Source organism: Artibeus jamaicensis, unplaced genomic scaffold, assembly GCF_021234435.1.
Source record: "Artibeus jamaicensis isolate MK-2021 breed Jamaican fruit bat unplaced genomic scaffold, CSHL_Jam_final contig_414, whole genome shotgun sequence".
NCBI classification, from domain to species: domain Eukaryota; kingdom Metazoa; phylum Chordata; class Mammalia; order Chiroptera; family Phyllostomidae; genus Artibeus; species Artibeus jamaicensis.
In genome coordinates, this window is record NW_026521822.1 from 2057863 (window position 1) to 2075682 (window position 17820).

Here is a 17820-nt window from a genome sequence, read left to right on the forward strand (position 1 = left end):
CAATTCCACTGCTAGGATTATATCCTAAGAATCCTAAAACATCAATATCAAAGAACCTATGCACCACAATGTTCAAAGCAGCACAATTTACAATAGCCAAGAGTTGGAAGCAACCTAGGTGCCCATCAGTAAATGAATGGATCCAAAAATTGTAGTACATATACACAATGGAATTCTATGCAGCAGAGAGAAAGAAGGAGCTACTACCTTTTGCAACAACATGGATGGAACTGGAAAGCATTATGCTGAGTGAAATAGGCCAGGTGTTGAAAGACAAATACCATATGATCTCACCTTTAACAGGAAGCTAAACAACAAAACAAACAAGCAAGCAGAATAAAAACAAAGACACTGAAATAGAGAACAAGGGGACAGTGACCAGAGGGGAGAGGGAAGGGAATTTAAGGGGGAAAAAGGGGAGGGATTTGGAGGAACAAGTATGAAGGACACAGGGACAAGAACTAAGGGGGGTGGAAATGGGAGGGAGGTGGGGAGCATGGGACAGGGTGGGCTGGGATAGGAGAAATAGACAGAAAACTGTACTTGAAAAATAACTAAACAAAAATTTTTAAATAAATACGTACATACACACATTCATAACTAATAAATTAAAAAAAAAGAAAGTGGATGATGAAGGCATAGAAGTTTGGTTGAGGGAGGCTGCCTGAAATTTGAATGAGTAACCGCACAAAGTTGTGTTATGTTCATATATAACAACTTCCTAGAATCAGGGCTGAGAATCAGAAAACAGACTGACCCATTAAGAGAGAGGTTCTGTCTGGGCAAACAAAACATCTCCATGAAATTCCCTTGAGCCAGACAGGCTTCCCAGGGAGAAGTTCCCGCCTCCTGAAAATAAGGAAGTTCATCTCCATCCCTACCCATGGGCCATCATTTCCCTGGGGCCCAGCCAACAGGACCCACACTGAAAAGACAGATGTACCAGAATCTCTGAAACTCAGTCAGGACCAGGGAGCAAGGTGACAGGAAGCAGTCCTTTTTTCTCCCCAGGAAAGAACACGCTATATACTCACACATACACACTGACACACATGTACACTGGTGCACACACATACCTTGAGTGAGGTTTAGGAATGAGTATGCAATAATAACAACATAGCCCACATTTGTGCCTGGCATTATGCAGACACATATTGCCATACGGAATCATCACAAGAGGTTGTTACTATTGTTCTGCCCATTTTACAGTTAAGGAAATTAAGTCACAGGAGATTTAAGAAACTCACTCAAAATTACACAGCTCACAAGTGGCTGAGCTGGCATTTAAACGCAGGAAACATGGCCACAGATCCTAACCACTCTGCCATTCTGCTCTTTCAGAGGCATATTTCTCATTCCAACTTCAATTTCCTTTTTCACACAGACTCTTCCTCTGTTGATTATCTAAAATGGTTGGGTCAGGTTATTGATAGGGGACACGACCAATCTATAAGGCTGTGCCTCCTGCCAGAGTGCAGGAAAGTTGGCAGCGTTGGAAGGGTCCACCACCCCATGTGTGTAGGACCCTTGGTGAGAGGAGGTCAGGAAAAGAGCCTGACCCCAGCTGTGGCAGGAAGCTGTGCGCTGGAACCAAGGCTCCTTAAGGGGATCAGCACAGGGACCAGAGGACATATGGGGTCTTTGGCAGAGGGCCTTCTTCTGCCCGCCTTGTCAGGAATAAGTCAGAGCTTTCCTTCCTTTTCAGAAACTAAAGGCAAGAATGGTGATGACAAAAACTGTACTTTGGTGCTGAGTTACTGGAGGTCAAATAGGGTCCTTAGGCTGCTTCCTGAAAACACAGCAGTCCTGATGTTCCAGAGGGCAGAGGAGGGCAAGGGAAAGCATAAGGGAAAGATAGGTGTGCTGGCCGAGCTGGCAAATCATGTTCTTGTATGTCTTTCTGTCCAGAGCCGCCACCTATGGCCCCATGAATTGTACAGAGCAAACCTGCTCACCCTTATGGAGCAACCTGGTTTCCTGCTCCAAGAACTTTGTTCCCACCCAACTGTTAAGTCCCTTTGCATACATTTGTTTGGTTTCTCAAAGCACAAAACTTTCACCAAGTCAGTAGGGCCATGGCCCCAGTGAGAGGGACAAAGAACAACTCAGGAGCAGTATCATCCTGCAATCTTAGAAACCAAAGGAGACCCTGATGACCTCTTAACTAAAATACACAATGTGCTGAATATGCAGCCCTTAGGTCATTATCTGGAAATAGGAGTTGATATTATTATTTTTTAAATGTATTTTATTGATTATGCTATTACAGTTGTCCCATTGTTTTTCTCTTCTTTATTTCCATCCACCCTGCAACGCCCCTCCCACGAGCATCCCCCCCACCTTACTTCATGTCCATGAGTCATACATAGGAGTTCCTTGGCTTCTACATTTCCCATACTATTCTTAACGTCCCCCTGTCCATTTTGTACCTACCATTTATCCTTCTTATTCCTTGTAACTTTTCCCCCATTCTCCCCACCTGCCCTCCCTACAGATAACCATCCATGTGATCTCCATTTCTGTGATTCTGTTCCAATTCTACTTGTTTGCTTCATTTCTTTTTTAAAATATATTTTATTGATTAGGCTATTACAGTTGTCCCATTTTCCCCCCTTCACTCCCCTCCACCCTGCACACCCCCTCCCACCTATATTCCCCCCCTTTAGTTTATGTCCATGGGTCATACTTATAAGTTCTTTAGCTTCTACATTTCCCATAATATTCTTACCCTCCCCCTGTCTATTTTCTACCAACCATCCATGCTACTTATTCTCCATACCTTCCCCCCCTCTTCCCCTCCCACTCTCCTGTTAATAACCCTCCATGTGATCTCCATTTCTGTAACTCTGTTTCTGTTCTAGTTGTTTGCTTAGTTTGCTTTTGTTTTTGTTTTAGGTGTGGTTGTTAATAATTGAGTTTGCTGTAATTCTACTACATGTTTTTTATCTTCTTTTTCTTAGATAAATCCCTTTATCATTTCATATAATAAGGGCTTGGTGGTGATGAACTCCTTGAACTTGACCTTATCTGAGAAACACTTTATCTGCCCTTCCATTCTAAATGAAAGCTTTACTGGATAGAACAATCTTGGATGTAGGCCCTTGCCTTTTGTGACTTAGAATACTTCTTTCCAGCCCCTTCTTGCCTGTAAGTTTTCTTTTGAGAAATCAGCTGACTGTCTGATAGGCACTCCTTTGTAGTTAACTCTCCTTTTCTCTTGCTGCTTTTAAGATTTGCTCCTTATCTTTAATCTTGGGTAATGTAATTGCCAGGTGCCTTGGTGTGTTCCTCTTTGGGTCCAACTTCTTTGGGACTCTCTGAGCTTCCTGGACTTCCTGGAAGTCTACTTCCTTTGCCAAATTGGGGAAGTTCTCCTTCATTATTTGTTCAAATAAGTTTTCCACTTGTTACTCTTCCTTTTCTCCTTCTGGTACCCCTATAATTTGGATGTTGGAACATTTAAAGATGTCCTGAAGGTTCCTAAGCTGCTCCTCATTTTTTTTAATTCTTGTTTCTTCATTCTTTTCCGATTGGATGTTTCCTTCTTCCTTCTGGTCCACTCCACTAATCTGAGTCCCAGTTTCCTTGCCATCACTATTGGTTCCCTGTGCATTTTCCTTTATTTCATTTAGGATAACCTTCATTTTCTTCATCTAATTTGTGACCAAATTCAACCAATTCTGTGGGTGTCCTGACTACCAGTGTTTTGAATTCTGCATCTGATAGATTTGTTACCCCTTTATCATTTGGTTGTATTTTTTTTTTCTGGAGATTTGATCTGTTCTTTCATTTGGGCCATTTTTTTTTCTTGACATGCCTGTTCTGTAGTGAGGGGCAGAGCCTTAGGTGTTTACCAGGGCAGGTCAACCCTGTCCCTGGGTTGTAACGCTGTATGTGGGACAGGGGTCCAAGAGGGAACAATGACACTTGCTCCACTCTCTGCCAGATTTTAGTCACTTACCCTGCTTTCCACAAGCAAATTCAGCCCTTCTGGTGCTGATTCCCATGTGGCTGGGTTTGTGTACATTCTAGGACCCTGTAGGTCTCTCCAATGAACTCTTCTGTGAGGCTGGGAGTTTCTCCTGGCACCTCAACCCCCCACAGGTGTTTTCAATTGGTATTCTGAGGCTTTATTTCTCTGCACTGGGATCCTGTATTCAATTACCTGTCTCACTCCCCAGTTTCTCCTGGTTTATCTGCATGTGAATGCGGGACCACCTAGTCTGCCAGCCACCCTGTGTGTTGTGCCCCCTCCATAATCTGTTGACTCGCTGGATCAGCCAGCTGCCACCTTGTGTGCCTGGGGTACCCCAGCCGCTGCTTTGCTGTAACCCGTCTCTGTCCCAGCTGCCCAACTCTGCCCCTCCTACTGGTCTGGATGAATGTGTCTACTTTAACTCTTAGGTTGTCAGACTTCCATACAGTTAAATTTTCTGCCAGTACTGGTTGTTTTTGTTTTTAAATTGTTGTTTTCCCTATTCTGGTTGTGTGAGGAGGCACAGTGTGTCTATTTATGCCTCCATTTTGGTCTGAAGTTGTTTTTGTTTTTTTTAAGTTCAGTTGTTGATAGTTGTGAGTGTGTCATCATTTAACTGTTCACAGTTTTGATCATCTTTTTCTAAGTCTCTTTAACATTTTATATAAGGGTTTGGTGATGATGAACCCCTTTAATTTGGCCTTATCTGAGGAGCACTTTATCTGCCCTTCCACTCTTTTTTAAATATATTTTATTGATTATGCTATTACAGTTCTATTTCCCCCCTTCATTCCCCTCCACCCTGCACACCCCTCCCCCACCATTCCTCCCTTTAGTTTATGACCACATGTCTCAAGTTCTTTAGATTCTATATTTCCCATACTATTCTTGCCCTCCCCCTATCTATTTCCTACTTACCATCTATGCTACTTATTTTTTGTACCTTCTCCCTCCTTCTCCTCCTCCCACTCCCCTGTTGCTAACCCTCCATGTGATCTTCATTTCTATGGTTCTGCTCCTGATCTAGCTGTCCTCTTTGTTTTTGTTTTAGGTGTGGTTCTTAGTAACTGTGAGTTTGCTGTCCTTTCACTGTTCATCTTTTTTATCTTCTTTTTCTTAGGTAAGTCCCTTTAACATTTCACATAATAAGGGCTTGGTGATGATGAACTCCTTGAATTTGATCTTATCTGAGAAGCACTTTATCTGTCCTTCCATTCTAAATGAAAGCTTTGCTAGATAGAGCAATCTTGGATGTAGGTCTTTGGATTTCATGAGTTGGAATACTTCTTTCCAGCCCCTTCTTGCCTGTAAGGTCTCTTTTGAGAAATCGACTGACAGTCTGATGGGAATTCCTTTGTAAGTGACTGCCTCCTTATCTCTTGCTGCTTCTAGAATTCTCTCCTTCATTTTAATCTGGGCTAATATAATGATGATGTGCCTTGGTGTGTTCCTTCTTGGGTCCAACTTCTTTGGGACTCTCTGAGCTTCCTGGATTTCCTGGAAGTCTATTTCATTTGCCAGGTTGGGGAAATTCTCCTTTATTATTGGTTCAAATAAGATTTCCACTCATGGCTGTTCCTCTTCCCCTTCTGGTACCCCTATAATTCGGATGTTGGAACATTTAAAGATGTCCTGGAGGTTCCTGAGCCTCTCCTCATTTTTTTTTTGAATTCTTGTTTCTTCATCCTTTTCTGTTTGGTCATTCTTTTCCTCCTTCTGATCCATTCCTTTGATTTGAGTCCCAGTTTCCTTTCCATTACTATTGGTTTCCTGTGTATTTCCCTTCATTTCAATTGGTTTAGCCTTCCTATGTTCCTCTAATTTGTGACTAAAATCAACCAGTTCTGTGAGCATCCTGATCACCAGTGTTTTGAACTGTGCATCTGAAAGTTTGGCTATTTCTTTATCACTTAGATGTATTGGCTCTGGGGCTCTGAGTTGTTCTTGAGCCATGTTTTGATCTGTTCATGCCTGTTACGAACGAGGAGGTGTTCACCAGGGCGGGGCCACCCAGGTCGCTGGTTTGTGATGCTGTATGTGGGGGCAGGGTCAGAGAGGGTCAATGGCGGTCCCCCCTGCCACTTTCCGCCACTGGGGCCTGTGGCCTGCCTCACTGCTTTGCTCCTTCACCAGTTTATCTGTGCTCGAATGTGTGACTGCAATCAGCCCTCAGTGGGTCCGCCTGCTACTCCACACCTGGGATCTGCCTATGGCTGCCAGCGTGCCTTGGTTGCGGGCCCAGGTAGGTTCGGTGGATCTTTCCTGCCCGACCTCCCTCTGCTGCTGGCTCTGCCCCTCTTACCGGTTTGGCTGAAGGGTTCGTTGTTGTCATACTTCCGTGTAGTTCAATTTTTTGTGGTTTGGCTGCGTTTTTGTTGCTAAAACTTTGTTGTTTTTAAACTTGGTTGTGTGAGAAGGCACAGTGCTTCCACCTACGCCTCCATCTTGGCGGAAGTCTCCGCAATCACCTGCCCTTCCATTCTAAATGATAGGTTTGCAGGATAGAGTAATCTTGGATGTAGGTCCTTGCCATTCATGACTTCAAATACTTTTTTCCAGAGTGTTTAGGACTTCCACCAAGATGGAGGCATAGGTGGAGACACTGTGCCTTCTCTCACAACCAAGTTTAGAGACAAGTAAATATTAGCAACAGAAAACACAGCCAGAACACAGAAAATTGAACTTTTCGGAACTCTGATAACAAAAAATTCTTCAGCCTGACCGGTAAGAGGGGCGAAACCAGCAGCTGTGGGAGCGAGATTGCACAGAAAAACTTGGTCAGACAAACTCGGGCGGGCGGAACCCAGGCGCAGGGTTGGACCTAGTAAGCTACTCAGCGAGGACCGAGGGAAACAGCAAGGGAGCAGGGCTGCAGGTTGACAGTGGTTGCGCTTTCCTGTGCAGACAGACAAGCAAGGGAGTGGGCGGTGAGACTACGGGACTGAGCAGGCCCCAGGCCTAGTGGCAGCACTGGGCGCCGCCATTTCCCCGCTCTGACCCCGCCTCCACATACAGCATCATAACCCAGCAACCTGAGTGGCCCCGCCCTGGTGAACCACCCGAAGCTCTACTCACCCTGCAGAGAGAAACAGCAGAGGAGGTCACCATTTTCCGGCTCTGACCATGCCCCCACATACAGCGGCACAACCCAGCAACCTGAGAATCCAAAACTCCGCTCCTCATACTTAAGGGGCAAGAAAAGACCAAAAACAGCTCAAGAAGATCTCAAAGCCCCAGAGCCTATAAATCTAAGCAATGAAGAAATACCAAACTCTCAGATGCACAGTTTAAAACACTGGTGATCAGGATCCTCACAGAACTGGTTGATTAAAGCCACAAATTAGACAAACATATGAAGGCAAAACTAATTGAAATGAATGGAATTGCACAGGAAACCAATAGTGATGAAAAGGAAACTGGGACTCAAATCAACAGTGTGGACCAGAAGAAAGCAAATAATGGCCAAACAGAAAAGAGTGAAGAAGCAAGAATTCAAAAAAATGAGGAGAGTCTTAGGAACCTCCAGGACATCTTTAAACGCTCCAACATCCGAATTATAGGGGTACCAGAAGGGGAAGAGGAACAGCCACGAGTGGAAAACTTATTTGAACAAATAATGAAGGAGAATTTCCCCAATCTGGCAAAGGAAATAGACTTCCAGGAAATCCAGGAAGCTCAGAGAGTCCCAAAGGAGTTGGATCCAAGAAGGAACATACCAAGGCACATCATAATTACATTACCCAAAATTAAAATGAAGGAGAGAATCCTAGAAGCAGCAAGAGCTAAGGGGACAGTCACCTACAAAGGAGTTCCCATCAGACTGCCAGCGGATTTCTCAAAAGAGACCTTACAGGCAAGAAGGGGCTGGAAAGAAGTATTCCAACTCATGAAATCCAAAGACCTACAACCAAGATTGCTCTATTCAGCAAAACTTTCATTTAGAATGGAAGGACAGATAAGGTGCTTCTCAGATAAGATCAAATTCAAGGAGTTCATCATCACCAAGCCCTTATTATATGAAATGTTAAAGGGACTTACCTAAGAAAAAGAAGATAAAAAAGATGAACAGTGAAAGGACAGCAAACTCACAGTTATTAACAACCACACCTAAAACAAAAGCAAACTAAGAGGACAGCTAGATCAGGAGCAGAACCATAGAAATGAAGATCTCAAGGAGGGTTAGCAACAGGGGAGTGGGAGGAGGAGAAGGGGGGAGAAGGTACAGAAAATAAGTAGCATAGACAGTAGATAGAAAATTGATGGGGGGGGCAAGAATAGTATGGGAAATATAGAATCTAAAGAACTTGAGACACATGGTCATAAACTAAAGGGGGGGTAAGGTGGGGATGGGGGGTAGGGTGGAGGGGAATGAAGGGGTGAATAGAACAACTGTAATGGCATAATCAATAAAAAAATAAATTTAAAAATAAAATAAAAGGCAAAAAAACCCACACTTTTTTCCAGCCCCTTCTTGCCTGTAAGTTTTGTTTTGAGAAATCAGCTGATAGTCTGATGGGAACTCTTTTGTAAGTAACTCTCTTTTTTTCTCTTGCTGCTTTTAAGATTCTCTCCTTATTTTTAATCTTGGCTAATGTAATTATGGTGTTCCTCGGTGTGTTCCTCCTTGGGTCCAACTTCTTTGGGACTCTTCTGAGCTTCCTGGACTTCCTGGAAGTCTATTTCCTTTGCCAGATTAGGGAAGTTCTCCTTTATTATTTTTTCAAATAAGTTTTTTATTTCTTGCTCTTCCTCTTCTCCTTCTGGCACCCCTATGATTCAGATGATGAATGTTTAAAGTTGTCCCAGACGTTTCTCATCCTTTCCTCATTTTTTAAAAATTTTTGTTTCTTTATTCTGTTCTGGTTGAATGTTTATTTCTTCCTTTTGTTCTAAGTTGTTAATTTCAGTCACTTGTGAGATCTCCATCACTGGTGGTTCCCTGTATATTTTTCTTTATTTCAGTTTGCATAACCTTCACTTCTTCCTCCATTTTGAAACCAGATTCAACCATTTTTGTGAGCATCCTGATTACCAGTGTTTTGAATTCTGCATCTTATAGGTTGGCTATCTCTTTATAACTTAGTTCTAATTTTGGAGCTTTAATCTGTTCTTTCTTTTGGGCCATATTTCTTTGTCTCAGCACACCTGTTAAATAGTTAGGGGTGTAGCCCTAGGCATTTGCCTGGAGGGCAACCCAACTCATTGCCTTATGGCTCTGTATGTGGGGAAGGGGTCTGAGAGAGAACAATCCTGCTTCCTAGGCTCTCGGCTGGCTTTCAGTCACTTCTTCTGCTACCCTCAAGCAAACCATATTCTTCTGGAGCTGATTTCCAGGTGGGTGGATTTGTGTATGTTCTAGGACCTTGTGGTTCTCTCCAACAAACTCTCCTGTGAGGCTGGGAGTTTCTCCTGCTGCCACAACCCCCACAGGATTTTACAGTCAGAGGTTCTGAAGTTTTATTTCTCCATGCTAGAACTCTGGGTTGCGAGGGGTCTCTCACTCCCCACTTGGTCCCCCCAGTTTATCCACATGCAAATGTGGAATAGCCCAGTCCACCAGCTGCCATCTTGCTCATCTGGGTTTTCCAGCCGCTTCCTTGCCCTGAGTCCTCTCTGCCCTGGCTGCCAGTCTGCCCCCTTCCCTAGTTGTGGATGAATGTTTCTTCTTTAACTCCTTGGTTGTCAGACTTCCATAAAGTTTAATTTTCTGGCAGTTCTGGTAATTTTTTGTTTTTAAATTTGTTGTTGTCCTTCTTTTTGTTCTGTGAGAAGGTAAAGTGTATTTACCTGTGCCTCCATTTTGGCTGGAAGTCTCAGTAGTTGATATTATTATTCCTCTTTTCAGTCTAGTCATTAAATCAGCCACTTACACAGGGAATGTTTTGTTTTGTTTGTTTTAGGGACTTGTGTCTTCCTCATTAATATCAACTAAGAATGCTTCAGAGATCCTGGCCTCAACCCCTCAGCATGACAAATGGGATCCAAAGAAAACCTCACTGTAGGGAAATCGGTTGGCCTCTCACAGTGCTGGCTGGGGTTGTGGAAGGGGTTAGTACATATAAATCTTGAAGATTATTGTAGTATGTCAACCTCTGACACAAAGTTTTATCCCTCTTCCGTAAATAAGTGTATGCACGTAATCTGTAAAATAGTTGGCAAAGTGCATAACACATTATTAATCCTTTTCCTTACTCTTTCACTTATTGATTCAATAGGGTAATTAACTGTTATTAAGCGCCTATTATGTGCCAAACACCACGCTGGGTGCTGGCATTCAGTAGAACTGTGTAATCAAGGTAACTTCTGCCATCAAATAGCCTGGAGCAAAGTTACCACCCCTCCATGGGGTCTAGAAAATTAAAGCCAATGCATGAGTAAGCAAAGAATGAGAAAAATCAAACCTGTTGGTGTATCTTTTGTTTTCCCAATTTTTAAAAAATATTTCATTCATTTATATTTAGAAAGATGGTTACGGAGAAAGAAAAAGAGGGAGAGAAACATCAATGTGTGGTTGCCTCTCATGTACCCCCTACTGGGGACCTGGCTCACAACCCATAATGTGCCCTGACTGGGAATTGAACCAGTGATCCTCTGGTTCGCAAGCCAGTACTCAATCCACTGAGCCACACCAGCCAAGGCTGTTTTCCCACTTTTGATAGACATGGCTTCACTTTTTCTATTGAAACAAAACAACAGGACATGTGAGATAAAAAGTCTGTCCAAGAATTGAGCAGGAGTAGGAACAGAGGCAGAAATGAAAAGTGCTGAAGTTCTGTCCATTCAAAGAGGGCAGCATCATTGGTTCCACATGGGAAAGCCAGTCCACGGTTGCACCCAGACTCCTATTTCCAGGAGAAGTCGGACCCTTGATTTTTTGTGAATTCTGTCAATCCTAAATATTCATTCTAATTTTTAAAAATTATTTAAGTGACTGAAGCAGCCATTTTATGAAGCTAGTCTAGAGATCAATGAGCCACAATCAGCTGGTTATAATCATCTGTTATAAAGTTGACATTTCCTGTTGAGACTGCAAAAATTAGGCTGCAATCTGTCAGAAATCAGGATCAAAGTGAGTCAAGATCTAAATCACAAATCAACTCCAGGATGTTTGCCCCCATACTAGGTATCTGGTTGCCATTACTATTTATTTCTGGCTAACAGCTTTTCTTATAAATTTCAAGGATAATTAAAGAGAGTATCTAGAGTACAGTTTCTTTTAGAATCTTTGACACCAGAATGCAGCTGACTGCAGGTTTTTACAAGACCTGATGAGAAAATGGAAAGAAAGTTGACAAAATGCTGTTGATAAATGTATTCTGGGCTGTGCAGGGGACCAGTTGATTTTTATCTTTCATCTTAAGCAGCTAAAAAATAAAGGTAGAGGATTGTTGAAGTGTAAGCACATCTCTGAAGGAGTGGCTGGTGCCTAAGTATGCACGTTCACTGCTTCCACATGATCTGGACAGATGCCCTCTCCCACTGCTCTCCCCTTCCCCTTTCACCTTGCTCTGCCTTACAGATAGGACATCAGAAGCAAGTGGGGACAGAAGTGATAACTATAGATGTAGGTTTAGATTTTAAATCAAAATAAGATTTGGAGGGTTCCTTTAAAACAGAAGAGGCTCCTGTAGACATAGATATTGGCCCCAAAGCTTTCTTGCAGCTCACCCTTTCCTGCAAAGACACTACCCTCCACCCTCATCTCATGTATGATTTACACCTCACGTTCTCAAAAAAAAAAAAAACATTTGAGGTAGCCTACAGGCAAAGGCATGCATATACTACAGAGCTGTGAAGTGATGGAGAAAAGAGGAAATCAACTGCAGGTGGAAATCCCAGTCTCTGCTCTTTTCTAACCACCTGGTGAATGGCCAGAAGAATCCTCTTGTTCCATCCAGGATTGCTTTAATCCTATCATTTTCTCAATCACCACCCAAAACAAGATGCTTAATATGGTAATGGGTTTTAAAGTTTTCTGCATCCTGGCTTTGCCTTTACTTCTACTGCCTTGTCATCTCTTTGCCAGGCCAGTTTTCCCCGCCCCAGGCAGGTCTGATTGCTCCTCACCCTGCCAACTTCTAAAGTATCAAACTATCCATGAGGCCTTTTCCCTTCTCTTTCCCCAAGTTTACAATAAATTCTTTTCCAGATTTATATTTTGTGAAGCTGCCTGTAACAGGGTAGTTTCTCTGGAAATAGATTCTAAGGTACAAACTATCAAGATACAACCTGTTGAGATGCAAAATGTTCATTAGGAACCAACACTTGAGAAAGGAAGGGCAAGAACACAGAACTGGCAGGGAGAGAGTGCTGTGGAATAGTTAGCTAGCTTTGCTAGCCTGGTGCAAATCTCTGGGGTGAATACCACCTCTCAGAGGTGTCCCAGCTGTGGTGGGCTGGACTCATATCCCCACCTTGCTTAGTCACCAGATTCAGGCTGCCCTGATAAGGGCATGACTTCCAGAAGGAGACTCTTTGCAACTGAGGCAGATCCTAATACAGCTGGTGGCTTGTGGCTATCTGTTGACCACATTCCCTACAGCTGGGAAGCAAGTCCTTCTTGGAAAAGAGTTCTAGGCAGCACACCTCTACACACACCACACGGCCCCAAGCTAATCCTATTGAAATCCAATAACCCAAGAGCTCTAGCAACGCTGCAGGCAGACAAAATAAGCCCATTGCTCCATTTGGAATGTCTTTATACATTACTTCTTTCATTTTGGGCATTTCATTTTGTTGCATATATGTTAAAAAAAACTGATCCTAATTATCTTATCTGGTTGGGTCCCTAGAAAAGAGCTTCTCAATCAGAGGTCTATAAAAAAGTAGGCCAAGATATTTATTTCTTAAGTCCTTGGAGCAAACAGGAAGACTCTGGGCAGGTGGCCTCCACAATGAACAGGCTTTCAACTTATCTCATTGTGCAGAATAAATATTATATTTAAAACTTTGAGACACACTGTTCCAGAGCCCTTTATTCTTGGCCTATCATTCAGTCACTGATCATATATTTATTGGACATCTATTTTGTATTAGTCACCACCCTAACCATTGGAGATAGAGTGGGGAATGGGTCACATAAGGCCACTGTCACCCAGACAATTAGAGTCTAGTAGAAAAGAAAGATTGAACAAGTAAACACAGAAACAAACATAATTAGAAATAATGGTAAGTGTTATGGGAGATAATAACAGGGTTAGGAGAGTAGGGAATGGAGACTGATAGGTAATAGATCTTACTGGGCCCCGGAAGGCATGGAATGGTGTTTGCTTTTTTATTCTAAGTGCAAGGGAAAGCTGTTGGGATATTTTTAAGCAATGCATATCATGACCTGATTTAAACAATGCATATCATGATATGATTTTCACAAGAATACTAGAAGACCACCAGCAGTGATGACAGGAAGGCCATTTAAGAGTGTGCTGTAGCAATCCAGACTGGGGAGACATGAATGTTCGCTGTGGATACAGTGAAGATGGAGAAGAGTGGAAGGCTTCAAAACATGTTTTTAAACAATAATCAATCCTTTCTGCTCTCAAGAAGTTCACAATCTGCTGGAAAGACAGACATGCAAATAAATTATTTAGTATAGCAAAATAGTTACTTAAATGAAAATCAACATGGTACAAATGGAGCATAGCATGGAGCATGGAAGACTTCCTAGAGGAGTCAAGGTGCACACAGTTATGTTGAAGCTGGGGATGCAAACATTAGCAATGTGCTAAGTAAACTAACAGTGGGTGGAGCTTCCAGCAGAAGTGGCAGTGTGTGTGGCATGATTACATGCCCCACAGACCTCCACCTATAGGGGTCCTCATTGACCAAGGACCAATCACCCTGTATATACCATCTTGTCTGTAACTCTTCCACTGTGCTTTCTCATAAATAGAAATCTGCATGACTGTTTTTCTCCCCAGATTTCAAGCTCCTGGAAAACAGTTGCTGTCTTACTTATTGTGGCAGTAAATACATCTTCATGAATAAATAAAAGGCTTCTCTAATGATTATACCACTAAACACTGATCATGTCCTCACTTTTCAGCTCTTCTTATTTATTTCATATCATGCAGTAATTTTAAAGGTATTGCCTTCAGGTGTGGTTTCTCCACTAGCTCCTTGAGGGTAAAATTCCTGTCCCCTTCTTTTGTGCCTTTTCATGGGCCACCATGTACCGATCTGCATACTAAAAGACTACAGAATAAAACTAACAAAAATGGACATAATCATATGCAGTAGGCAATTACTAACCAATGAACTTTTACCCCTTTGTTGGTTACCAGGATGATGAAGTGACTTTATCTGCTGCTGAAGGTTTTCATCCACTTAATGCTTCCCCAACATGTCTGCTGAAAGTAATCAGTTATCAGGGGAGTCATCATCTCTTCACCCTTCTACCACTTCCCAACAATCCACACAGACCTTATCTTCAGAGGAAGAGGACATTGAGGGAGAGGAGGAGAGTTCAAAGGAAGAATCTCCATTTTATGAAGATAAAGAGTATCTGGAGGAGAATGAGCATCTGGAGGAAGAAAAGTGTCTGAAAGGAGAGGCATACCTGTATGAACAAGAATATCTGCAGCAGAAAAAGAGTCTGAAAGAAAAAAATCATTTGTATGAAGAATATCTGGAAAGGGGTGAGTATATGGAGGAGGCCCTTCCAAAAGATGGTAGCTTTAGTTCACCACAGTGCCCAGGAAAAAAGAACAAACTTGAGAACTACCCAAAGTTCAAATTATCAACCCTACCCATGGTACTGACAAGTAGGAAGACTCATGACTGACCAAGTTCTACTCACAGCTTCAATAGCCATGACCCAAAACACCATGTCAACAGAGCAAAGAGGGAAACCTGATAACATAAATCATCTGTTCATTAAAAAGACATAATTTGTATCTTTTTATCATTGCACAAGTAATGCATGTTCATTTTGGATGTTTGAAAAAGTGTATTTTTTTTATTGTTCAAGCACAATTGTCTCCATTTTCCCCCCACCACTGTACCCTGCATCACCCACCCCCATGTCCCACACTCAATCCTACCCGCCCCTTTGGCTTTGTCCATGGGTCCTTTATACATGTTCCTTGATGATCCTTCCCCTTCTTTCCCCCCATTATCCCCCTTCCCCCATCCTTCTGGTTACAGTCAGTTTGTTCTTTACTTCAGTGTCTCTGCTTGTATTTTGCTTACTTGTTTATTTTATTGATCAGGTTCCATTTGTAGGTGAGATCATATGGTATTTGTCTTAATCACTACCACCCAGAGATAATTCTTTCACACTTTTGGTTATTTCCTCCTCAGACTTTATATACTGTAACCTTCTTTTTAAGATACATCCATTTATATACTTATATATTGTAATTATATATAAATGTTACATACTTATATGAATATAATTTCATTTATTAAGTTATCTACTGCCCTGGCTGGTGTAGCTCAGTGGATTGAGCGCGGGCCTGCGAACCAGACAATCGCGGTTCGATTCCCAGTCAGGGCACATGCCTGGGTTGCACACCAGTCCCCTGCAGGCCAGTTCCCAGCAGGGGATGCACGAAAAGCAACCATACATTGATGCTTCTCTCCCTCTCTCCTTCCCTTCCCCTCTAAAGATAAATAAATAAAATATTTAAAAAAAAAAAAGTTATCTACAAATTGTTTAATGGCTGTATTGCATTATATTGTATAATGCAATTGTATAATAGAAACCATAACAGTTTAATTGATCCCCTATTATTGATCATTCATTGCTTCTGATTTTTGTTACTTTTTTAAACAGCACTTCAAAAAACATCCTTAGAGCTAATTGTATCAGTGACCTCTAATTATTTCCTACAATACATTCCCACAATCTGTTGCTAGGTCAATAGACACTAGTATGCTTCTCATGGTGCCTATTTGGCCCCTGGAAGGCATCATCTTACCTTATTAGTTAAATACTCATTTAACTTTGGAGTTATTCTCATCCCAAGCTTACATTTTTCCAATAATGTTTCTGCAATTGGCAACTTTTGCCTAAGCTGGTTTTTTTTTTACTTGTCAGTGGTCTCCTCATGCTGTTGTGAGATGTGGTTGACATATTTTCACTCATAAGCCCATATGGTGTCATCCCTTGATGTTATGACTGCAGGGCCATATCCAACTAGTTATGGAGAGTTAAAAAGTCCAGGTCATGGGCAGCATCTTAATGTTGAGTGGCAAGTACAATAGAACTAAATTGTTTTTCTGGATCCAGTTCTGCTACCAACTATAGGTGTCTCAGGCTGCTTGAATTTTTAATCTCCATCTGATTACACACAACCTACATCCTAAAAGCTGGGTGTTCTCTGCAGCCACAGAGGCATTTAACCTTTACGTCCTTTTTCATCAAATCAGATTTATCAGCATTGATTCCTATGACCCTCATAGACATTTAGATGGGGCATTAGAGAGATATGTTCTGTATTGCTGGGAATTAAGTTCCTTCTCAGAATCCTAATATCCCTGCTGATCAAGTACCAAGTGTAGTTTTAATAATAAAAAATAGGATTCAGGCTATCTCTTTTGCACAGTATGTATCAAGCATTTTTAACATGCCCCCTCTATGTACTAACTTTTGTAAACATATTACCTACTATAGTAAAACAAATATAATGCTGTCAAGAATAGAACCGTGTACAAAGCAAGAGCTTTGAAAATAAATGACTTGCCAGGAAAAATTGGAGAGGCACTAAAAAAGCTGTGGGAGAATGCTAAAATCCAGGAGATGCTGGGAAGATGGCGACGGAGTAAGACGGAGCTGATGCTAGCTCCTGTACTCATGGGTGAAAATCCTGGCAGATCTATAGAGAAACAGCACAACAAACCATCGGTTACCCAGCATTTATGAAATTAAAAGACCAGAGATTGTGACCGATGCTGAAACACCAGACGGCGGCAGAGTCAGCTACTGGAGCTGGGTCTCCCGCGGCCCCTGTGCTGCCGTCACAGCAACAGGCCTGGGAGCCGGGGAGTCAGGTACGGGAGCCGGACACTCCAAGCCCCTGTGACGGTCCTGGGAGACAAAGGAGTCATGAACCAGAGCTGGGACATTCTCAGCCCCTGTGCCGATGCCATAGCTACCGGCCTGGGCAACGGAATGGTCAGTTGCAGGAGCTGGGACACCAAAGGCCCCTGTGACGCCGCCATAGAGACAGGCCTGGGCCCTGAGGAGCCAGCTACGGGAGCCGGGCAGTTCTCAGACCCTATGCCGCTGCCATAGCGATGGGACTGGATGCCGGGGAATCAGGTATGGAAGCCAGGATGCACCAAACACCTGTGACGACCCTGGGTGGCAGAGGAGCCAGCTACGGGAGCCAGGACGTCCTCAGCCCCTGTGCTGCTGCCATAGTGACTGGACTGGATGCTGGGGAATCAGGTACGGAAGCCAGGATGCACCAAACCCCTGTGACGGCCCTGGGTGGCAGAGGAGCCGGCTATGGGAGCCAGGACGTCCTCAGCCCCTGTGCTGCTGCCATAGCGACTGGACTGAACACTGGGGAATCAGGTACGGGAGCCGGGGCGCTCCAAACCCCTGTGACAGCCGTGGGCTGCAGAGGAGCCAGCTACAGGAGCGAAATTCTCAGCCCCTGTGCCACTGCCATAGCTACGGGATGGACGCTGGGGAATCAGGTACAGGAGTTGGGACATTCTAAGCCTCTGTGCCACTGCCATAGAGACAGGACTAGACACCGGGAGTCAGGTACAGAAGCCAGGACACTCCAAACCCCTGTGACGGCCCTGGGCGGCAGAGGAGCCAGATATGGGAGCTGGGACATTCCCAGACTCTGTGCCGCTGCCGTAATAATGGGCCTGGGTGCTTGAGGAGGCAG

General features: G+C 43.2%; 1 protein-coding gene across 1 annotated transcript in view; it reads left to right on the forward strand.

Moving 5' to 3' along the window:
- Positions 1-14315: 14315 nt before the first annotated feature.
- ERICH6B (glutamate rich 6B) overlaps positions 14316-17820 on the forward strand; it is a 73669-nt gene continuing 70164 nt past the window's right edge. Inside the window, exon 1 of the mRNA XM_053665415.1 lies at positions 14316-14726. Within this exon, the coding sequence (XP_053521390.1) occupies positions 14316-14726 (411 nt within the window). The remainder of the gene's footprint in view (positions 14727-17820) is intronic.